Below are 23,373 nucleotides of genomic sequence, written 5' to 3'. Positions count from 1 at the left end.
TGTGCCAGGCAAGGCCCTTGGCTGTGAATCTGACCAGCCACAGTGCCTCGTTTTCCACACCTGGGGACATGTGCGGGGCAGTCACCCCTGTAAGGAATCTGCACGAAAGCAGTTCCTCCGCAGAGGACCTGAGCGCTCACTTGCTCGCACCCTTCCTTGCCACACAGGGAGAAGTCAGAGAAACGGTGCCTGAACCCTGCAGCTCCACCCCCGGTCACCGGCAGCGGAGTGGCTCGCGTCCCCCCGACCAGCCACGTGGGTCCCGTGCAGACCGTGCGAGGCGCCCACGCTGCAGGTAGGTGTGGGCGGACGGATGGGCACGGGTGGCCGTGATGCAAGATCTCGGGCCCTTCCTTTTGAGAATCATTAGATCACACACCCCACCCTATTGCCATTTGCATAATTTTAGTCTATACAGTTACTTCTCATTATTTTGGCTTTTACGGTCTCCACCGCTAGAAAATAGAAGGGGCGTTTGGGTTAGAAGCTGGAGGCTCGCCTGAAGGTGTTGGGGCAAAAGAAGCAGAGCCAGAAGCTGCCTGGCAAGAGGGAAAGAGAAGGAAATCCCCAAAATAGATGAAGATACTCTTCTTCCCCAAGCGGGTGCAGAGAGGTCATGTTTAGGTCCTCGGCCCGAACTGCCCAGCCTGCCTGACCGCAGCCTCCCTCTCGGGGGACCTCTTCAGACGGGGTGGAGGACGCCTGCGATGGCCGCCCCTCGTATGGACAGTAACAGCCAAGAAGAAAAACATGCCCGTATGGCTTTTAAGTGGTTATTTGACTACAAAGCTGTCACGTCCCTTGGTCTTGTAAAACAGGGTGTCGGGTGTCCCTCGGTGTTGTGGATCTCACTTAACGTAGCACCATGGTGGCTGGGGGACCCTTCTCCCTTCTCAGGCGTTTGAGTAGGGAGGCACAGCGGCCCCCGGCCCCACGCACACATCTGTGAGTAACTCGCTGTGGGCCCTCGGCAGTCCGTGTTCTCCGAACGTCAGGGTCCTGTCTGAAGTGGGGTGACGGCACCCGCCTCACGGGGGCAGCGCGACGGGTGTGCCTGGAGCGGGGCGGGGAGGGTGTGATAGCCGCCGGCCGGCGCGACCCGTGTGGGCCCCCCTTTTCCGCAGCGCTGCGGGTGGAAGTGGAGCAGCCCCCTCACCAGACGGCCCGGGAAGGCAGCTCCTCCGAGTGCTCCAGCTCCTCGCCCAGCCCGATGGGGGTGCAGGCCCGGGAAGAGAGCTCGGACAGCGCCGAGGAGAACGACAGACGTAAGGACGCCCGGCGTGCCGAGCGCTCTGCTGGCCCTGCGCTGGCCCGGGGCGGCGCGCTGACCGCTCTGTCCCCGTCTCTAGGTGTGGAGATTCACTTGGAGGGCTCGGACAAGGAGAAGCCCGTCATGCTCCTGAACCACTTCGCTTCAAGCTCTGCCAGGCCCACGGCCCAGGTTCTCCCCGTGCAGAACGAGGCGGGCTCCGGTCCATCGGGCCACCACGCCCTGCCCCCCCAGATGATGGCTGCGGCCTCACACCTGGCGCCCATCCGGATGCTGAATTCCGTGCACAAGTCGGAGAGGGGGGGCGCGGACATGAAGCTCCTCCCGCCTTCCGTGCACTCGCTGCTGTCTCTCGAAGAACGGAGTAAGCTCTCGGGACCAAGAGGCGGCATCAAAGTGGACAAGAACTTCGGCCACGCTGTGATCGACGCGGCCCCCACGCCCGGCCCCCAGCAGCCCCTGCAGGTCCTCTCCGCGCTTGCCGAGAGCAGCGCCGTGTCACCCACCGTCTCCTTTGGTCCCCGCGCCAAAGTCGTGCACACGTCCGCGCTGGACAGAGTCCTGAAGCCGGCCCCGCAGCCCGCCCCGGGCGGGGAGACCAGCACCGCTGCTGCGGGCACGTCCAGCACCGTCTTCCACGTGGCTCGGCCCCCCATCAAACTCCTGGTGTCTTCATCCGTCCCCGCGGATTCTGCCATTTCCGGGCAAACTCCCTGTTCTAATAACGTGCAAATAAGCGTGCCCCCTGCAATAATAAACCCCCGGACTGCCCTGTACACCGCCAACACCAAAGCTGCCTTCTCTGCGATGAGCAGTGTGCCCGTGGGGCCCCTGCAGGGCGGCTTCTGTGCGAACAGCAACACTGCCTCCTCCAGCAGCCACCCCTCCACGTCCTTCGCCAGCATGGCCACCGTGCCCAGCTGCCCGGCCCCCAGCTCCAGCCCCGCGCTCTCCTCGGCCCCCGAAAGCAGTTTCTACAGCGGCGGCGGCGGCTCCGGCTCCCCCGGGAACATTCCCGCCTCCGCCCAGAACCACCACCACCACCACCACCATCAGCAGCAGTCGGCGCCCCAGCAGCCCGCGCCCGCGCCGCCCCCGGGCTGCGTCGTGTGCACGTCGTGCGGGTGCAGCGGCAGCTGTGGCTCCAGCGGCCTGACCGTCAGCTACGCCAACTACTTCCAGCACCCGTTCTCGGGGCCGTCCGTCTTCCCCTTCCCCTTCCTGCCCTTCAGCCCCGTGTGCGGCAGCGGCTACGTGGGCGCCCAGCAGTACGGCGGCGGCGCCTTCCCCGTGGTGCACTCACCCTATGGCGGCGGCGTGCCCCCCGAGCCCGTGCTGGGCGGCCAGTCGGCCTTCGCCGTGCCGCCCGTGCAGAGCTTCATGGCGGGCGCGGCGGGCGTGTACCAGGCGCCGGGGCTGGTGGGCGGCAGCGGCGGCGGCGGCGGTGGCCCGGGCCATAAGAAGAGTGGCAACTTGTCGTGTTACAACTGCGGGGCCACGGGGCACCGCGCTCAGGACTGCAAGCAGCCGTCCATGGACTTCAATCGGCAAGGTAAAGGCGGGCGGCCACGGGGCGGACTGAGCCGCCCCCGAGGGCTTACTCCTTAGGGAATCTTGCAGGCTTGTTTTTGGAAGCGAACACTAATGTTTCAAATGCTCTTTGGAGAAGCATGGGATTCTCCATAGGCCGTGAAGCCCCTGGAAGGGTTACTTTGTCTTTGAGACTGTTGATTTCAGCCTGCTCCTTCTTCTAGAAGGGCCTAGCTGGCCGGGGACGGGTCGTCTGGCCCGGTGGGATTTCCTGCCATGCAGCGGATGGGAGCACGGAGGGGGGGATTCAGGGTTGAGCTGATAACCGAGGGTGTGGCGTGTGAGTCTAGATGCTGCAGGTCCTAGGCCTGTGGTGCCGGTCAGGCCACCCCTGCCCCCGTCCCGGCTCCTGGTCAACAGAGGACTGGGCTGGTGACCAGCCAGGGGACCCCTGGTCTGTGCTGATGCACTCGTAGAGTCTAGTTTCGGGGGTGGGGAGAAGAGGTAGTCCAGGTATCCAGCACCGCATCTTGAGCAGTATCTCCAGAAAGAACTTTGGACAGCTTGGTTGTTTGTGCTAACTGTGCAGTGATTCAAATTTGATCTCTTTCCCCCCCCCTCCCCCCCCCCCCCACTTCTAGGTACTTTTAGGTTGAAATATGCCCCTCCAGCAGAAAGTCTGGACTCCACAGACTGATATTTTCCTCTGGCAACAGAACACTATTAAGCCATGGAGACATAAGGAAATTAAATACAAGACCGAGAAGTCTAGTTGCTGTTGAGCTTAATATTTTTAATCCAAAGGTGCTTTACTTTACTAGACTGGATAGAAAACCTAGTGTAGGAGTGCATCAAACTCAGTTTTATTGCCAAAATCCTAGATTGGAGCTTGACGTCAGGACTCGCCTGGTCGGCGTCTCCACCGTGGTCGCGATGCAGAGACCTCCGTCTCCCGAGGAGCATCGCCATCCTCGGTCCTTCCAGGCTCACATGTAATTCCAGGGCAGCTACGCAAGATCGGACTCGAGTACTGAGGGTCGGAGTTCCCTGCGTGGCGTTCCACCAGTCGGACTCTGGTCACCCCTGGGTGAGGGAAAATGTCGCCTCTGTTTTGTTCTGTTTTTGTTTTGTTCTGTTCCTTGAGTGGTTAGACACTAATCTCTCTGGGCTTTTTAAGGATTGCACTACAGAAGAATGTAAACTGATGCCAGTCTCTGCGGTTTTGGGAGACAGACTCCCTGAGACCAGTCAGTGCAAGACACTCGGAGAATCTGCGTTTAAGGAGTTGGCACCAGCAGGCCGCGTGACTTGGTACACGACAAAGATGTCAGCGTCTCCTTCCCTCCTTAAAACACTTGCAGCAGTTTCAGGTTTTTCTTTTCCTTTTTTTTTTTTTTTCTGCGAATACATTTAAACTACATTATTAAATAGAAATAGTTACTCGCAACAACTTAATATCTTAAGGGTCCAAGTCCCAGAGAATCCCTAGTTGTCAGAGCTTTGAGAATCCTTCCTCCCCAGCCCGTCAGTAGCGTGGAGTCTTGGTCGTCTCCCACCGCGACGGAGCTCTCGCAGGGACACGGTAACCGCCCGGCCTTCGTGGGCTGGCTCCGAGGGACGCTACGACACCCTTAGCAAAGTTGGCAAGTTCTTTTATGTCACACGGATCTCCCGAGGCCCCCAAGGCTGACTGCTAACGGATTCACACTGGAGACAGACATTTCAACAATGATACAGTCCTGTAACTTAGGAGCAAAAGATTCGAAACGTTCTCCTGTCCACTTCTTTTGTATTAGGCTGTGTATTAATGGTTAGTTCCGTGAGAAGTTACCTGGAAAACTACAATAGAAAGTGGTAAGACTCTGAAAGAGGCCGCACCAACAGGACAGAGCCACAAGATCTGCACAAGTGTGGTTTTATCCAACGTGGGAAAGAAATCCTCCCCACACAGCTCTCGGTGTCACCCCATTGCAATGAAAGTTGCTTGGTCTGAAATGTAGGGACTTAAATCTTCAAAGCTAAAGGGAGTTTTCTGCTCAAATAACAATATTACTTTAAACACTAAAGCCTTCCATATTAAAATACTGATTGGTTAGGCCTTGCCCAGGGATTTTGCAGTGGAGTATGTATTAAAAAAAAAAAAATCATAATACTCAGACCGTTCTTAAAATGGGACAATCAGCCTCATGCCGAATTGGTGTAAATCAAAACAATACCCTAGAATTTGAGGCACTGTGATGTGAGGCTTCAAATTTTATGATCCGTTTCCTGGCTGCAGAGAAACTAAAGCAGAGTTGTTACATTTTTTAATGAAAGGCTTTTAGTAGTTTTTTAGCGTTTTATTTTAGTAGAGTTTCATTTCTATGCAATGCAGAATGGACAGACCTCTGTACGCGTCTGTCTTCCCAGTGCACAGTATTACGTACGGTTTTGAAGCAATGGTGATGCTTACGGCAACTTTTTTGGGGGAATGTGACATTGATCTCTTAATTGTAAACACTACAAAATGTCAAAATAACGAGAACTGACACAACTTTGCCTTAAAGAGTACGAGCCTGGAACTTGTCATATGATGTTAGAGGAAGACTTGGGAGTGTCCACTGATGTTTACGATTTTAATATTTCTGAAGGCCGTTATGGTGGCCTGGACATGTGCTGAAAGCCAAACTTTTAAATTTTTTGGTTTTTTAAAAAAAAAAAAAAAGAAATATTTTAAATAAATCCTATTTCAACACGGTGAAATTGTTGAAAACTGTCTCATAACAAGAGGAAAAAAAATCATATTTAGGGTTTTTGTTTTAGTGGTCAGTATTGGGGAATGAAAGTGTCTGTTGTTACCCTTAGGACTATTTTGATAAATATTAGAAGTTAGCGTTCCATATAACAAGAAGTTGAAACAAGATCTTTGATTTGAAGTATGACATTCAAATTGAGGTAAATGAGTCCAGACATTGTGCGGCTGTGTTCCAGTCATCAAAGGTCTTAGAAAAATCCCCAGTGTCTTTGGAAGTGCATGTGCGGTGTGATGTCTCCAGTGAGGCCATTCCAAGGTGAGAATTGTGAAACGTAAATGTGACATACACGGGACATAAAGCATTCAGCTGCCGATCTGTGCGATCTCTCCCCAAGTGAATTTCCACACTTGGACTTGGGAATGTTTGCTGGCAGTATTATCTCCGATGAATTTCTCTCCAAAAGCAACCAAAGTCGTTAAGCCTAAAGAGCGTTTTGCATTTCCTCAGATGTCCTCATCTTCTTAGAAACACAGATCCGACTAACCCTTTCAACTACGTAGTCATTTTCGTGAAACCATGGGCTCAGTTTCCAAATGCTGTAGCAACCAGGTAGGTGTGGCATGGCCACTTGGCTGTGTGTGGTCTCTCGTATATCGAAGTTTCTCACCCCATTTTTTTGTCTTCAAGAATGGGGGAAGTGGAATGTACAGGTTGAAGTAGAATACAATGTCGAGGCAAAACAACTATTTAAATTTTTTTTTGAGCCAAACATCCAATTTTCTACCTTCTTTTCTAATTTTTATTTCAAAAGTACTGAAAATTGGGAAGTGTTTAAATGTTAAAACTCGTAATTGCTAAAGAGCACTGAGGAAATGGGAGCTAGCACTTACAATAAAGACAAAATTATTTTCTTCAAAGCAGGTACGTGATTGGGTATTTTGAAAAAAACAACCAACCAGCATCATCTATAATCTCCAGAAGATCACAGGAGTCAGCTTGTGAATATGGTAGCTAGTAGGTTCGGTGTTTTAATTCACTATTTAGAAGTCACTGTAGCTAGTTTGCACTACGCTGTGTGTGGAGGTGCGGGGGCGGCAGCTCAGCCCAGCGTCACACACGCGGCCCGGTGGGAGCACCGGCAGATCTGATCAATCGGGATCTGACCGAGAGGCTTGCTCTGGGCCCACTCCAGTGTCCCTGGAGAGCGCTCGCCCAGTGGAATCAGGTTGCACCCTCCTCACTCCTTGTCATTTTGTACTCTTCCTGCTTCTGTGGTGGGTTATTTGATGCCTTGCTAGTTTTACATACTGGTTACTGATGGCGTACGAATTGAGTCTTAAGGATGGTAAGGGAAGCCGTGTCTTTCCCAGAGGATGGGCCTGTGGAACCTGAGCGGGCGGACCTCCTTTCCACAGTGCAGACGACTCCCCAAAGAATGAGTCAGGTGACGTTTAAAACCATGGGTTCTGAAGAGGCTCAATTTGCAAAGTCCCGAGGTTCTGAATGAAAAAGTCTTTAATCAGTACTCTCGAAACCACACACTTGCTGGTTGAGGCCCAAGGTCGACTTTGCTACGCCGTTCCAGGTGGAGGGGAGCTCAGTGCGTCATCAGTGTCCTCAGTCAGTCCCGGGTATCGTAACAAGCCCCTCACATGCATTAAGTTCTCACATGCACAAGGATGAAGGCTTTGGTACTGAAACCGAAGACTTCGTGTACTCAAGAATCTTCACAGCTTATATTGGACAGATTTTCTTTTTAGGAATGAAGGAAAATTCTCCCATTTTTGAGCCATTCTTTTATGTCAATTCTACAAATTGCATGTAACTTTATAAATATTTTTAAAAGATATAGTTTTGTAAATATTTAATATTCTGCTAATTTGATTTTGAATTGTAAATGTTAAGTATTCTGTTTTTGAAGTTTTTATGTTTTATTATACTTTGTTAAAAAGGAAAAATTGTACATTTTTAGAATGTTTTTATGAGTAAATTTAATGTACTGAAAATAAAAATTAAAAAAAATGTTTCATTTTATTAGGCCTTTGTTTCATAGAAAATGGAGCACACATCTTTTTGAATAAATCGAAATTCTTGATCTCCAAACTAGGGAGTCAAACCTTGCCTTCTCAATTTGACAAGAGATACGTGGTCTTAAATCCATTTAAAATTTTTTTAAGTTTTTCTGTAAGTTTTGTAACGTTTATTCATTTCTGAGACAGAGACTGACTGTGAGTGGGCGAGGGGCAGAGAGAAAGAGGGAGACACAGAATCCGAAGCAGGCTCCAGGCTCCCAGGCAGGGCTCGAACTCCCAAACCGTGAGACCATGACCTGAGCCGGAGTCAGACGCCCAACCGAGCCACCCAGCTGCCCAAATCCATTTTCTAAAAACTGGTTTTCTTTTTGAGAGAGAACTTGTGAACAGGGGAGAGGGTCAAGGGCAAAAGAATCCCAAGGAGGTTCCATGCTCAGCGTGGACCGTGGACCCCATCGTGGGGCTCAATCCGACCCTGGGATCATGACCCGAGCTGAAATCAAGAGTCAGATGCTCAACTGACTAAGCTACCCAGGTGCCCCTTAAGTCCATTGTCTATCATTTCCCACTTTTTAAAAACATCCTTGCCTTGAACAGAAAAGTTACTCTTGATTTGGGGTTTAAAGAGGTTCCATAAGAAATCAAGATTGGCAGGAACAGACAGATGTCGAGGATACTTGAGACTTTTGTAAACGTGTGATTTACACACGGCACGAACGTGTCCTGGCATTTAAAGCTCTGTCCTCTCTGGATTTGGGACAGTGGCGGTCTAGTGAGCACAAGCTGGCCCGGGACCGCACCGCCCCGAGCAGTGCCACACTCCCCAGCAGAGGTCCCCAGGGCCTCTTGGTCTCGTCGGGCCTGAGGCTGCCCGGAGAAAGGTGCGCACGTGGCTCGGGGCATCAGGGCCCCCGTCAGGAGAGACCACTGGCCCATCCTTGTAGCTGGCGGCAGCCTCCCCAATTCGCTGTTCGGAAGAGAGAGGGGCCTCTGAAGGGGGATGTGCGCACCTGAGCAGCACAATCGCGGAAGCAGAGCATTTCCTCAGCTCGCTCCCCAGGTTCTTCCACAAGCCTCTGAGGTGCCTGCTTCCAACTGGGAATGGGTGGAGGTTTTCCAGGGCGTAGTGCTGGCCACTGCTTGGCTGCAGTCTGTACCACCTTTCCCTGATGAAGCATGAGGTGCCCGTAAACCACGAAACGTCTTCTCGACCAGGCAGCGCATACTCAACACCTTCTGTGGGGTACTTTTTCATTTAGAGTGGCAGGGTTCCAAGTGTTTATTCCCACAAAACACCCGGGTCCCACATCCATCCGTACACTTTGTGGCCGGCCTTTTAGTTCTCAGGAGACTCCTGTTTGGTAAAGACAAGACGAGCTGGCAGAACCTGGACTGAGGTGAGAGAGGTGCCTCGGACAAGGCAGAGCCCTTCAGAGGTGGGCACCCCTCTGCCCGCTCCCGGCCCCCCACCCCCCCGCAGCGAAACCAGCCTTGGTGCCGTCAGGAAGGAAATTCCCCGCCTGGCACGGGATAGCGCGGACGCTATACCACTGCAAGTATCGGATACCGATCCATTAAACTGAACTCGGCGACGGGTTTTAGTTGTGCCTTTATTCACCTTAGTTCATTAAAAATGTACTTGGCTTAGAGATCCTATAGTGACCACCCACTAATGTGGGGTAGAAGTCGCGCCCTTCCCACATGGTATTTTTTAAAAAGCTGAATTTCTTCTAGGAATCTTATCACACAGGAGTTACAAGAATGTCAGGTATAATGATGTGTACAATCTAAACAAGACAGGCTGATGAAGAATTTACATAATGTAAAAATACACATATTCAAAGTTAGCCACGTGGACAGATGCATGCAGTGGGAATGGTCGGAAGGCTGGGGAGTCAAGCGCCCCTATGCAGCAACATTCCTCCCCCCCCCCCCCCATTAATAAGTAACTTCCACTAACAGGTCCGGGTATTCCACACACGTCTAAATACACAAAGGTGAAACGTAACCTGCTTGTTACATGTACAGTCTGAAGGTGACTGTGATCTTTCTGTTACTCCCACAAAAATAGTGAATAGTGAGCCCATGCAGGTAGTACGAAGCATTGGTGGTTCTAGTTGAACTCGGAAAATGTTTAATTTTTGACATTAATATCCATGAAGAGTGTATGTCTCCTTTGTTACTGTTTTTTTCACAACTGACATGCACTTTGAGCAGAGGAACCAGGACGGTTCTGACCTACAGTGACAACTGAAATACTCTTAAGAATGGGGGAACTTTTTCATAACAGAGCCACACACAACATAAAACATGGATCATCTACAGCTTTAGGCTGAAAGGTAGAGGGAGTGCATCTGAATTTTAATGCTTTAGTTTCCATGTTCTGTAGTTTCTACCACTGACCTAAGGAACAAAACTGCTTCAACAGCTTGTTTCTCTACCAAAGCAGATGGCAGTTTGACCTCTCAGAGAATATGCAAACCAGAAGAAATGTCACATTTTTCTTCCCTGGGCCCTTTGAGAAACTAGACCAAAATTTTAAATTATTCAAGGTTCTTATTGAGCAGTGGTGCTTTACTGTCTAGAGAAGCAAACGAACCCCCCCCCCCAATGGCACTGCACAGGCATGGACTTGGGGCACACTACACTAGGAGTCGAGAACCTTGAGCAGCAGTTCAGAGTTTTCTTATCCACCTCAATTTTTCCTGCTTTTTGCCCACTATTATGGCCAATGTGGGCGGGCGGGAAGGGGGCTATGCTTGACAACTTATGCTTTCCAAGATCCTCTTAAAGAGAGTTCTCTAGTTGAGTGGAAACTCTTCTACAAAAAGTTGGCTGGTTCTGTGAACCTAGAAAAGAATTTCTCTCTGAATGCTTATGTTGCAAGTTCCTCATAGGGAAAGAGCATTAGAATAATGTGAAGGTCTATTTTGTCGGCAACTTAGAATGCAAAGTATTTTATTTTTAAACTTCTAAATTTGAAAACAAAACAGCCTAGGTTAAATAATGGTTTTTCCAAAGCTGAATGTGCTCACGTGGAGCTCCATTTTTCTGCTTGTAGCACAAAACAACTTCCTACAACTCCTAGGCAGGAACACTACTGTTTTTGATGGTCTGTGATTGGATGAATGGATCAATCTCAGTTGGTAATATCCCTTTTTTTTCCTTGGTAAGGGCTTAAAAAAATTCTAGAACAGATGCATTTTTCTAGTCTTACACAGACACTTTGATTCCAAATGTCTCCTGAGAGGCATATACCATATACAGGAACCCGTCTTCGTCCTTCTCACGTTCATACACTTCAGAAATCGGCGTGGACACACTCACCATGCTGTGTCCATTGACTAACAGGAAGAACGCCTGATTAGCGTTGAGCTGTAAGCGCCTCCTATTGAAAGAAAAATAATGTGAAGAGATACTGAACCAATACCCGGGGTGTGTGAAAATCTCACCCACCCCCCACTGACACACAAGTACAAAGATTTTGTACATGCTGCTTCTGGCAAAATAAAATGTATGCCTACTGATGATTACTCTCAAAGCTTCTCATAAAGTACAGGACATTTCCTAGGATTACACTGACAAAGGACATATTAGTGGTAACACTTGACAGATTATTCTTACTATATTCCTGAGGCCAGTCTTAAACTAGCATGCTCTCTGAAGAGCCATTAGTGTCTAGTATGAGAAATACTTCAAAATATAGTTTATATTACCATTGTACCAAGTCTGCATTCTTTTACTAATTTTGCTGTACAAAACTTGTAATTTTTCTGATCAAGAGACAACATCTATACTAGATGTTATGGTGAAAGAATCAGAAGGACAGCAGATCCAACAGGGAAGAGAGAAGAACTCAGAAAGGAAATGTCTTTAGGTTTTATTGAGCTTGTGGAGATCTTAATCAAAACTAAAGATAAAAATGTGAAACAAAACACAACAACAACAACAACAAAACTAAAGATTTATCTAAGTCTGATAAAGAATGAGAAGCTACCCAAAGAAACAGAAAAAAGTGATTATATACCTAATGATCTTGATGAGCTCACTCATGTTGACGTGATCAGGTACAAGGAACTTGGTTTTGTCCAGTACAGGAAGTTGCTTCTCACCCTTGTATCGTTCTATGATCACCTAAAAAAATAGCCAGAAAAGAGATTTTGAGATCAGCTATGAAGAACAGACAAAATACCTCCTATGTTGTAACTGGCACATACCTAAACGGGGTCTGAAATAGAAACAGCACATTTGTTAGTTTCCTCATAGTGCTCTTGTGAAGAGTGATCGTTTATCAGCTGACACTCTGTCCCTTACAGAATATGGCACACACAATACACAGTGGATGCCTCCAAGAGGTGAGCTATGTATTCTTTTTACTTGGAACCATGAAAATATACTAACTAGTCAGAAAAAAAAATACTAAGAACAGAGGCTAGGTGCCAGCTTAAAGTGTAAAGCTCTGAATCTGTCAATTACACCACCACCATTTCCTCTGAAATATGTAAGATCTTTTTTAATTAGATGTACTTCTACAACAACTTTTTTATAAAATTTTTTTTCAACATTTATTTATTTTTGGGACAGAGAGAGACAGAGCATGAACAGGGGAGGGGCAGAGAGAGAGGGAGACACAGAATCGGAAACAGGCTCCAGGCTCTGAGCCATCAGCCCAGAGCCCGACGCGGGGCTCGAACTCACGGACCGTGAGATCGTGACCTGGCTGAAGTCGGACGCTTAACCGACTGCGCCACCCAGGCGCCCCAACAACAACTTTTTTAATGTTTTTATTTATTTTTGACAGAGAGAGAGAGAGAGAGAAAGACAATGAACACAAGCAGGGGAGGGACAGAGAGAGAAACAGAATCTGAAGCAGGCTCCAGATTCCAAGCCATCTGCACAGAGCCTGACTCAGGGCACAAACTCATGAACTGTGAGATCACGACCTTAACCAAAGTCAGACATTTAACCAACTGAGCCACTCAGGGGCCCCGTACCTTTTTTCTTTTTTTTTCTTTTTAAGTTTATTTTGAGACAGCTCTCATGAGCAGGGGAGGGGCAGAGAGAGAGAATCCTAAGCAGGCCCCACATTGGGAGTCCACACGCACAACACAGGGCTCAATCCCAGCAACCATGAGATCATGACACAAGCTGAAATGAGTCAGACACTTAACCGACTGAGCCACCCAGGCGCCCCTGAAGTGTGGAAGTTTTTTGTTATGGTAATACACTCATGTTTTTTTCATACTAGACCTGTTTCTCTACTTGACATGGAAAAAGTCTTAAGTAAATACCTGACAAGTAGAGACAATGATTCACTGGTTCTGGAAACACATTTTGTGCAGAAAGACTTGAAGATTCTTTCATATTGACAAAATATTCCCTATATTTCTTTAAAGAGTTAAAAAAAATTTTTTTAACGTTTGCTTTTGAAAGAGCGTGAGCAGGGGAGAGGCAAAGAGAGAGGGAGACATAGACTCTGAAACAGGCTCCAAGCTGTCAGCACAGAGCCCAACGCGGGGTTTGAACCCATAAACTGTGAGGTCATGACCTGAGCTAAAGTTGGACACTTAACTGACTGAGCCACCCAGGTGCCCCTCTTTAATGAGTTTTAAAAGTCAAGAACCTTTGTGGGTTTGAGCCCCGGGTCAGGCTCTGTGCCGACAGCTCAGAGTCTGGAGCCTGCTTTGGATTCTGTCTCCCTCTCTCTCTGCCCCTCTCCGGCTAGTGCTCCATCTGTCTAAAAAATAAATTAAAAATGTTAAAAAAAAAATTTAAAAAGTCAATAGCTTTACATCATGAACTGAAAAAAATCCATCAGCTCCTTGCCATACTTCCTTTCCATAGAGGAAAAACAGTTTTTCCCCTAGTTCTACGCCACTACAAAAGCAAAACAGCCATACCCTGCCACAACGAGAAGCTGAGAGACAGGAATGGGAATCTTTACATAATGTTTCTTCAGAAAAGGGGAAGAGACTTGTCTGTATATGGCTCCGCTGTAAGGGAGCCCACGTGAGGTTCTGTGTAAGGCCAAATCAAACTGTTATCACCTTCCTTGATAAGATCTAGAACTTTTATCCACAGGGTGTGTTCACAACATTATCCACAGGAAAGAATCAGTAGATAGAGTACACTTGCCTGGGTTTGACTAGTAGCAGAGATCAGAAGCAAGGCAGAAATCTTACATTCCTGGTCCAAGAAGAGGCAGAAGCACTGGAGGAAAAACTTAAGACCTTAGAACCCTTCCCTTAGAGGAGGACACAGCAGCAGCCTGGGGACACGGGACAGGATGGCCTTGGGCACCTCCTGCTCTCTCTCAGGTGCTCAGGCTGCCCTGCGGGGAGAGGAGCTGTTCGAGCTGCTCCTGACTCGCCCGCACTGGCCATCCCCACGAGAACCATCACCTACAAATGACTGGTTTCCTTGTCCCTTCTTTTTCCTTTTTCCTGTACCCTTCTAATCTGGGAGAGAAGGTGTGTGAGTCATGGGGTAAGGCGTCTGGCTGCATCTGAGGAGTGCCCTCCCGAGTGCTGCACTTAGGCGGCCCCTGTGGGCAGAAGCGTGGAGGACACAGCCGCCCTCAAGGAGTGGAGACCAGACTGCGGGTGGAGCTGCTTCTGCCTTCCGCCCTTCCGTCCGATTCTCAACAAGCAGTGCCTGTGACAGTGGTCCTCAGACTTGTTCAGGGGATCACAAGCACGAACGGGGAAATGTAAGTACATGATTTCTGCAAAAACCCAGAAAGGACTGCTAACATACGCAGATATCTGCATTTCAAAAGGAGGCCGTGGACCAAACCCTGGCAGACTACTGGGCTGTTTGTTTCCAACAGCTAGCACCTGCTAGCAGATAAAACAGCAGGTATTCAAAGCGAAGATAACCTTACAGTTAAAGAAATCCCCAGGCCACATGTTGACTAAGTACCAGGACAGACTGAAATTTCTAAGCAGGCCAAGGAAAGACTGTTTTTCAATGTAGGACCCCACAGTTGGGAAACTGCTGGGCAGACCCGTCTTCTCTTTTCTGTGTACCTTACAGCCCCACCTCCCTGGATCTTTTCTCTCCCCTCAGTTTGGCATGAGGTCACATGTCACAAAGCCAAACACGAAAGCTGCCACAGAGCTTTTAACAGTGGAGTTTCTCAGGGGTCTATAGAATTTGTAGAAGGTGACAACCACGTAGACAGAATTACGCAAATCTTTCCAACAACTACATGGGATGGGATTCTCTTCCCATTTTACAGATAAAGACGTAGCAGCACCTTTCAGAATTTTAGTAACTAGCTCAAAATCGCTTAGTAACCTTGAACCTAAGGCCTGAACTCAGCCTCTGTCTGAAACCAGGAGTTCCTCTTACCCACTAGACCTTGTGCCTCAGGCAGAAACCTTTTCTAGGGTCTGCCAGCAAAGGATTTGGGGCAGAGGATGTGGGTTCCTGGGCACACCAAAAAGCATCTGAGGCACCTACACGTGACAAGAAAGAGCAGTGTTTTTCCTCCATTTCCTGCGAAGAAGCCAAATACAAGAGACTTCTCTGGGGCGTCAAAAGACATCCTGGAATGTGCAGTCACGTTTAAATCCTGAGGACTACTGATTTTCCAACCGCAGTACTCAGCTTCCTTTAGCAGACAGTGGATACTTCCTTCCACTAATAAAAGACTACCAGTTCTAGCCCCTCTATTCATTTCCCCCAAATAAATATATTTGACTTGTGAAGTGTGTAACATTAAGGTAGCAAACTCAGACTCAGGAGGAAACAATGGGGTTAGATGAAAAAACTGTGTATTAAGTGATCTATCTCAATTCTAGGTCATGAAGCTGACACTGGGGGCTATTGGTCAGGATTTTTGTAGAAACCCCTGTCACATGGTTGCACACAGCAGTGTTGTACCAAAGTACTTAAGCAGTGCTCCCGTCTGCATACATTATTGATGACTGAAACACAGATGCTGGAGACTACCTACTGGGATTTTCGTAGGATGCTGCTCTCGGATAAGTCGGACATCTTCTACTCTTTGTTCTGCAATGAAAGGAAAAGACACAGGCATTATTAAGGGTGACAATGCAGCTTCTTTCCTGCATTTTCACTGGTGGTTTCCATATGTGAATTCACCTATCCCTAGCTGTGGCAGAGTAGAGCAGTAAGGGTATCTTTCCTGGAACTCAGAAGAACCAAACACTGGCATTTCATATCTGGTAAACTGACATGTAAGGCCAAATGCAACTTCCATGTAAACCAACATGCAATTACACGGCTATAGCAGGTGGAATAGCCTAAGACCAAGAGTACAGAATTCCTAGTTTCAAGGGTTTGGGACCCCAGGCTCAGTCAAATACAATCAGCAGACTGACTGCACGGTATTAACAATCTTTCCTCCAAGGACTCCCACCACCTGTCAATTTTTGTGCATTTTCCATAGTTTAAGTTGGTACAGAAATCCATGATCAACCATAGGCTCTCCAATACAATTTTCCCTTATCACTTCCTGCTTTTCAATGATATAGTCCTTAAAAGGAAAGAAAATGCCCAAAATAGATATGGATAAAAGGAATTTCCTATTTGACTTTTCAACAGTTTCACTCAGTGCCCACCCCTCCCTTTACCTAAAAGTTCAAAGCACAAAGTCTACTGTTGAATACTAGTTTTTTGACAATCTCTATTCTCCCCCTTAATATAATCACTTATGTAAATGATCAATATCATGGGCTTCCTGAAAAATCCTGGTGACTTTGAAAAAAAGATGCTATGACCTATATAAATGTATATACTACTATTACCAACTTTTTTTGAATTTCAAAAAAATTTACTAAAATGACTGAAATAATTCCCATGTTCAAATTATGAACGTTTAGGTTCTATTTCTCTTTTCCCACCCAAAATTTCTAAAACAGCTTCTAAGATAAATCACTAAATATAAACACGTCCACTATAAAGACTGCAAATTTAGTGCTTTGTCACTTACATATAACACCCAGTGCTCACCCCAAGTACCCTCCTTAATGCCCATTGCCCATTTAGCCCAACCCCGACCTGACGCCCCTCTAGCAACTCTCATTTTGTTTTCTGTATTTAAATCTCTTATGATTTGCCTGTTTATCTTATTCATCCATCCCTTCCTCTATGTTAACCTGTCTTGTTTCTTAGGTACTGTTAATAGTAAGCTTAACCTAGTGGTTCCCGTCTATAATATTCTGACAGACGTATCTGGTCCAAAACCCTTGGAATTTTCTAAACAAGAATAGTGATATTGATAAGGGCATCTTTTGTTTCTCCATAACAAACTCCAAACAACCATGTCTGAGGTTTGTGTTAATGTGGTGATTTTTGGAAAGCTCCTAAGGATGGGAGACTGGCTGCCAGGGGAAAGAACAGTGACTTGAGGTTTGAAACTTTCAGACCTACCCCAACAACCAGGGAGGGGAAAGGTATTCGGAGGATGAACTAATCATTAATGGCCAATGATTTAACCAGTCAGGCCCATGTAATTAAATCTCCGTAAATATCCAAAAGGATGGGGCTCAGAACTTCTGGGTGCTGGGAGAATACCAAACTCCCCGGGGACAAAAGCTCCTGCACTCAGGACTCTTCCAGAACTCACCCCAGTACTTTTCATGAGGCTGTTCTTTTGTGTACTTTAATATCCTTTGTAATAATCCAGTAATCTAGTAAATAAACAGCTTTCCTGCAAGCCACTCCAGCAATTTAATTAAACACGGTTGGTGGGGGGCGGTTCTGGGAACCTCTGATTTCCAGCCAGTGGTCAGAAGCACAGATTAACAAGCTGCACTTGGAATTAGTGTTTGGGTGTGGTGGGGAGGGGCAATATTTTGGGACTTAACTCTTATCAACTTGTTGGATCTGAAGCTATCACCAGGTAAAGAGTTAGTACTGAGTTAAACTGTAGGACAGCCACCAATCAGTTGAGCATCCGACTCCCGATCTTGAGTTCAAACCCCACACTGGGTATAGGGCTGCTTGGGTGGCTCAGTTGGTTGAGCACTATTCTTGATCTCTGCTCAGGTCATGATCTCATGGTTTGTGAAATCGAGCCCTGACTGGGCCCAGTGCTGACGGCGTGGAGCCTGCTTGGGATTCTCTCCCTCCCCCTTCTCCCTGCCCCTCCTCCCCTGCTCATGTTCTCTCTCTCTCAAAATAAATAAACTTAAAAAAAGAAAGAAACCCACTTTGTGTATAGAGATGACTATAAAACAATTTTTTTTTTTTTTTTAATTTTAGGACAGCCAGCTGAATTCAGTTCAATGTGTGGAAAAGCCACACCTCCAGGGTCCAAAGTGAAGCAGTGATTAGAATAGTGAGAGTGGAGGAGACACAGGAGGAGGATTTTCTCCCTGGCATCATCTTTTAAATCCTTCTCTATTTCTGATTCCCCTTCAATGCCTCTCTCAGCTTCGAGCCCTGTCCCTGTCTGTCTTACCCCAGGAAAAGGTGCTCTACCATATAGACTTAGCCATCAACCCTCTTCACGACAAAAACCTCCATTCTGTCAGAGAAGATTCTTCCAGAGGTTAGAGGAAATCACAATTAATTCACTCTAGCAAATGAATGATAATTCTTTAATTTACCCTGGAATATGTTTCACATTTAAAGAGTTATCCTAATACATGTAAAAGTTTAATTGGAAACATTCAGACAGAAGGGGGAGATTTTTTTTTTTAATACAAGGAAACAGGTTTGTTTTGGCAAGTGGAAAAGGAAAAAAATACAATAAAAATAGGCTCTAACTATGAGACTTTAAAGTCAGAAATCAGAATTTTTATACTGCAGTATCAAAAGTTTCTTTATCTTGATTTAGCCCCAAAGTATGGCCCAAACGACAAAAATGATTCTTTTTACTAAAGGTGGGAAAATCAAAGTATGAAGGTGAGTGACTTCCTTAAGGTGAAAACACTTAGTACTGGGGAACTGGGGGGCTCAGGTGGTTAAGCTCCCAACTCTTGGTGTCGGCTCAGGTCATGATCTCACGGTTTGTGAGCTTGAGCCCCACATCGGGCTCCACGCTAACAGTGTGAAGCCTGCTTGAGATTCTCTCTCAAAAATAAACTTAAAAAAAAGAAAAAGAAAACACATAGTGTTGAAGTCTCCTAGAAATGTCTTAAGTGTCTTGAGCAGTTGCAGTGAAAACGCAGGGGTGAGCTGGAGTAACACAGCAAATATGGTACATGCCTGTGCCTCACTCTTTTAAGTGGACAGCTATTTTCAGAGACTAACAGTAGATTTAACAAAAACATTACCAACACCACAGATAAAGGCACATATGAGCAATTCTTTTACTCAAGTATTTTTTTAATGTTGTAGTGATCTGTTTATCATTTGTCTTCAACAGAGTGCCCCCGGCAGTCAGGAACCTGCCTCTAGTCATCTTTGTATTCCCCCAGGGCTCAGGCTTGTACACAGAAAATGATAATAAACAAATTTAATAAACAAATTAAAGTTGTAAAATGGAAATAAATACTACTCCAAATGCATATCCAGATAAACTTCCCCAGATTCCTCTCCTCCTGTTTCTAAGACCCTTATAAGCCTTGCAAACAAACAAAAACGGAGAATAGGAGTCTAAAGTGTCTTAGTTTACCAATGTATTTGCAAAGTTGCTTTGAGACTACTGAAGGCATTTGAAATAAAACTATTTCATTGAGTGAAATGGAAGCATAATAAATATTGCCCCCAATCTGTCTATAAATCCTAAGTAAGTGTGATAGATATTCGATCCCTCAACGACTGGTACAGCTTCAGTTCATGGAGTGCTACCTGCGTTTTGCCATATACCTTGCTCTACAGGTCTGCCTTTTAGAGTAGTTATTCTAGACCAACACATACACGTCCCCTGACACATGCAAACTTTTCCACTATTAACGGAGAAGCTTAAGCCTGCTCACCGCTAAATCGCAGAACAGTGTCATTAAATAAACTGGGGCAACCCCAGGGGCTAAAGCAAAACTTTTACATCTGAGAAGACCAAATCCAGAATTTTTTGCTCAAATACAATTCTGGAAGCTCACGTTTCCACCTATGTGCAAAGGCACCCTATGCCTTTCGACTCCGTGTTGGCCCATCTCCTGTACTGGAAACGACGGCGGCCTCCGGGAGGACGGAAAACACAGGGCGGAAGACAGAGTGCAAGTCCAGACGCTGCCACTAGGTGGATCACGATCGTCACCTCCGTGGGCCCCACCCAGTTTCTTCAGCTACAAAAGGAAGGGGTTGTTCTGGATGAACCTGAGGGTTGCTTCAACCCTCTGCATCCTGGTAGAAGGTATGAGCAGCGCTCTATTCAGTTCTGAATTAGCCTGAACTCACTCACGTGGCAAGAGAGAGAACTGCTCGAGCTCGCTGGGGCTGGTCTGAGTGCGTGAAGAGGTTCTCACCGAAGAATTAACGTCTCTCATCTACTGGGCTACAAATCAAGTGAAAATTGTCAGCCCCGGAGCCAGGAAGGGCAGTCGCCGCTACATGGCACTCGATATTTTTCTGCGAAAATGACTATTAAAGGGATCTTTTAAAAAGGGGCCAGATTCCAGGTGAATTCCCTCTAATTCATCAGAACACATTAATCTCACTTTCCTTACTCTTACCACCTACTCTTGTTCAGATTTTTCTAGAGTAACCTAAAAATACTCGAAGCAAAAGGAAAGTAACTATAGTTTCAGCTATGGGAAAATAAGCATCTTTCCCACACCAATGTCCCCAGTTAACTTTTTTTCTTTTTGAAGCCAGCTCTATGTCCAACGTGGGGGGGGGGGGTTTGAACCTACGACCCCAAGATCAAGACCCACACCGCTCTATCCACTGCGCCGGCCAGCCACCCCCCCCCCCCCCCCCGTTAGCTTCAAAATAAATGCAAGAGTCGGTGTGGACGGAAGCCCGATACTCGAGGGAATCTGCTTCCAACGCTGCTCTCGGGGCTGCAGAACAGCTCGCGAAGGTCGTGAGCGAGAAAATCCCCGCCGGGAAAGGCACGTCTAAATCCTGCTAACGGACACGCCGCCTCTGCAGACGGAGCCACGGCCTGGCGGGCGCTTCCCCGAGCGCGGAGCGCGGCTTCGCAGGGGCAGGAGCTCACGACTGTCCATAACGACAGCCACAGACCCAGGCGCGCCGCTCGCCTCCCGGAGAGCTGCGGGCCCTCTACGGAGGGCAGACCCTGCGGAGGAGGCCCGCGGGGCACACGCACGAGCCCCGCGGCGGCCCCCTCTGCCCGCACGGCCGCGGCCGCTGCCAACAGCCCCAAGAACACACGGCCGGGGGGCCACGTCGTCGGCGCGGGATGTGCTGGCCTCGGGGAGCACCCGTCGGTTCCGCGTCCCCATTGCCGCGGGGGCGCGAGCCGCTGGCCCCCTCTCCCGCCGCGAACGGGGTCAGGACGCGCCGCCACGCCCGGTCTCCGCCGCCCGCCTCCGGGGCCCTACACGGCCCACAGCCCCACCGTCGAGGGGGACCCGACGTTTGTAAGCGACCACGTGTGATCGGCCTCACCTGGACGAGATTCACTCGCACGCTAATGCCACCCCTTCAAAGGACCTGTCGCAGACGGGCCTCCGAGCCGGCCGCCCCCGCGGGCATGACACTTCACAGTCGGGGTGGCGACCCCTCCCCTCCACCACCCCACCCCCCCCCCCCCCCCCCCCCCGCCCCGCACCGGAGGGCTGCTGCACAACGGTGCCCGCGGCCGGGCCGCCGCCGCCGCCGCCGCGAAGGGCCAAGAGGTGATTCAGCAGCTCCGCGCCGGCGCGTCCCGCCCGGTGTCCCTCCCCCCAGGCCCCGGCCAGCCCCGACGCCCCCCGGCCCCCGGCCCTCCTCGGCCTTCCCTCGGCCCCTCCGCCAGCTCCCGCCTCGGCCGCCGCCGACTCTGGCCGCCCGGGGTCCGCGCCTCAGCCCCTTGGCGGGCCCGGGCCCCCTCGGCCCGACGTCAGCCCCCGGGCCCCGGCCCTCCGTCGGCCCTCCAGGCCCCGTCCCCCTCAGCTCTCCAGGTCCCGACGCCTCTCAGGCCCCGGCCCTCCTCGGCCTCCCTCAGACCTGCATCAGCCCCCGACCCTCCGTCGGCCCTCCGGGGTCCGACCCCCTCAGCCCCCGAGCCCCCGCCCCGCTGTCAGCCCCCGGGCACCGGCTCGGACCCCCCTCACCCCCCGGCCCTCCGTCAGCCCCCGCCGCCGACTCTGGCCGCCCTAGGTCCCCACGCTCCCCGTCTCAGCCCCTCCGCGGGCCCGGCCCCCCGCCGCGGCACCCACCGAAGGTGCGGCGCTGCTTGAAGGTCTTCTCCGACGGCATGGCGCGGGAGGCGAGGCGGAGGGTCCCGGCTGTTCCAGACGGCGGCGGCGGCGGAGACTCCGACTGTGGCGACAGCGACTTCCCTTGTGTCTCTTCAGGCCGCAGCCGCGTCAGGTGACCGGTGCGGCGTCCCAGGGGGCGGGGCCAGGGCCGGCCGCCGTAGCCGCCATGGCGGGCGTGGCGGAAGCGGGGCCGCGCGCGCAGCGGAAAGCCCTCCGTGCGCAGGCGCGCGTGCCGGGCGGGGTGTGGAGGACCGGGCGCGCTCGCGAGAGGGGGCGCGCGTCTTGGCCCCGTACCCCCGCGTCAGAGCGTCTCCCGCGCCGAAGTCCCGCGGGGCCCAGCTTCTCCGACTGAGCCCGCCTCGCTTGGTGCCGCGTCTCTGACAAAGTTCTGACCCGAAAATGCAGTCGCTCCGTGCACCCGCCGCTGCGCCAGGGGTCTGGGGTCCAGACCAGGCACCTGTCGGTGTCGAGCGCTTAGGGAACTGGCCCCGGGGAGGAAGGGCCCTTTGCGCCGCCGCGCGCCCCCGCGAGCCCGGGAGCCCTGTGTGAACGCGCAGTGACCGCTGAGGGCGCCGGGCGCGGGTGAGGGCCTGCGGGGCGCGGGTTGCCCGCGCGTGCCCACGCCTGCGGGACCTGCACGGGTGCGCACAGCGCTGCAGTCGGCATCTCGTACTTTGAACGCTTCTCGCATCTCCGGGCTTCTCTCCTGTTTGAGTTTGGGGAAGCCTTTCTTAAGTGCGCGTTTGGTGGAGTGGACTGTGCTGCATACGTTACTATGCAAACGCATAAAACATACTAAAATCTGTTCCTCCATGTGGTCTTGATGTAGCTGGGATTGCTTTCCTTTCGGAAAAGCCAAACATGGCGCAGATCCTTGTATAGTTCTTTCCCAAGCCCAGGGCAGCAATGTTAGTTGAAGCTCTTCATTCCAGCTGCTGTTTACTAGACAACAGGGTATTTGGGCATGCGTCGCTTTCTGCCCCAGGTTTTTTCTCCTTTGTCATAGTCCTTTACCTTGAAAAACCTCTGAATAAACACCACTTAAACATTCTATCTGGTTTCCAAAGTTCCAAAGGAAGGCTTCAAGCTCCAAGTGTACTATCTTGGCTGCTTTGTATTTATTCTGTGAAAAATGGAGAAAGAAATCCAGTAAGCGTTTGTTATGTACCTACCTACTGCCAAAAGCGTAGTGATCGGGGTTGAAGTCTTAAAAGAGTGTGTGGACTGTATGCTGCTTTTCTTGAATGTTTTTTCTTTCTTTCTTTTTTTTTTTTTTTTAAATATTGACTGGTGAGTTGCTTTCTTGGCTTAATTGCTATTTTGTAAGAAATGGACTTTTTGTTCTCTTGCTGGACAACTGTTCCCAAATGCAAGAGGGAAAAAAAAATCAATATCTGGCATATGGAGGTGGGGGAAGGGAAGGAGAGTTTCATATTTCCCTAGTCCCTTAGGCATCCATAAAGCTTTACCAAATTACCCCAGGCCTTGAGTTTGCAGCCACAGGGATAGACTTCAAGGGC

At 49.5% G+C, this 23,373-nt stretch overlaps 2 protein-coding genes across 6 annotated transcripts in view; one reads left to right on the top strand and one right to left on the bottom strand.

The window, feature by feature from the left end:
* The window catches only part of ZCCHC14 (zinc finger CCHC-type containing 14), a 57,730-nt gene extending 50,346 nt beyond the window's left edge, over window positions 1-7,384 (top strand). For 2 of the 5 annotated variants that reach the window (XM_045439923.1, XM_045439922.1), the window contains 3 exons: window positions 168-295; window positions 1,125-2,822; window positions 3,442-7,384. In XM_045439923.1, coding sequence (XP_045295879.1) covers window positions 168-295; window positions 1,125-2,822; window positions 3,442-3,497 — 1,882 coding nt within the window. In that variant the 3' untranslated portion in view covers window positions 3,498-7,384. The remainder of the gene's footprint in view (window positions 1-167; window positions 296-1,124; window positions 2,823-3,441) is intronic. The other 3 variants (XR_006702061.1, XM_045439925.1, XM_045439926.1) reach the window with 3 other exon arrangements.
* Window positions 7,385-9,159: 1,775 nt separating this feature from the next.
* MAP1LC3B (microtubule associated protein 1 light chain 3 beta) lies at window positions 9,160-22,004 on the bottom strand. Its single transcript, XM_045439943.1, has 4 exons — window positions 21,812-22,004; window positions 15,529-15,584; window positions 11,596-11,702; window positions 9,160-10,956 (listed from the first exon to the last, which is right to left on the bottom strand). Exons 1-4 carry the CDS (start codon window positions 21,849-21,851, stop codon window positions 10,782-10,784), a joined length of 378 nt encoding a protein of 125 aa, XP_045295899.1. The 5' UTR covers window positions 21,852-22,004; the 3' UTR covers window positions 9,160-10,781.
* Window positions 22,005-23,373: the final 1,369 nt, after the last annotated feature.

The sequence above is a fragment of the Leopardus geoffroyi genome, chromosome E2 (assembly GCF_018350155.1).
Source record: "Leopardus geoffroyi isolate Oge1 chromosome E2, O.geoffroyi_Oge1_pat1.0, whole genome shotgun sequence".
Taxonomy (NCBI): domain Eukaryota; kingdom Metazoa; phylum Chordata; class Mammalia; order Carnivora; family Felidae; genus Leopardus; species Leopardus geoffroyi.
The sequence above is the reverse complement of the archived record's forward strand: the minus strand, read 5'-3'. Positions and strand labels throughout refer to the sequence as shown.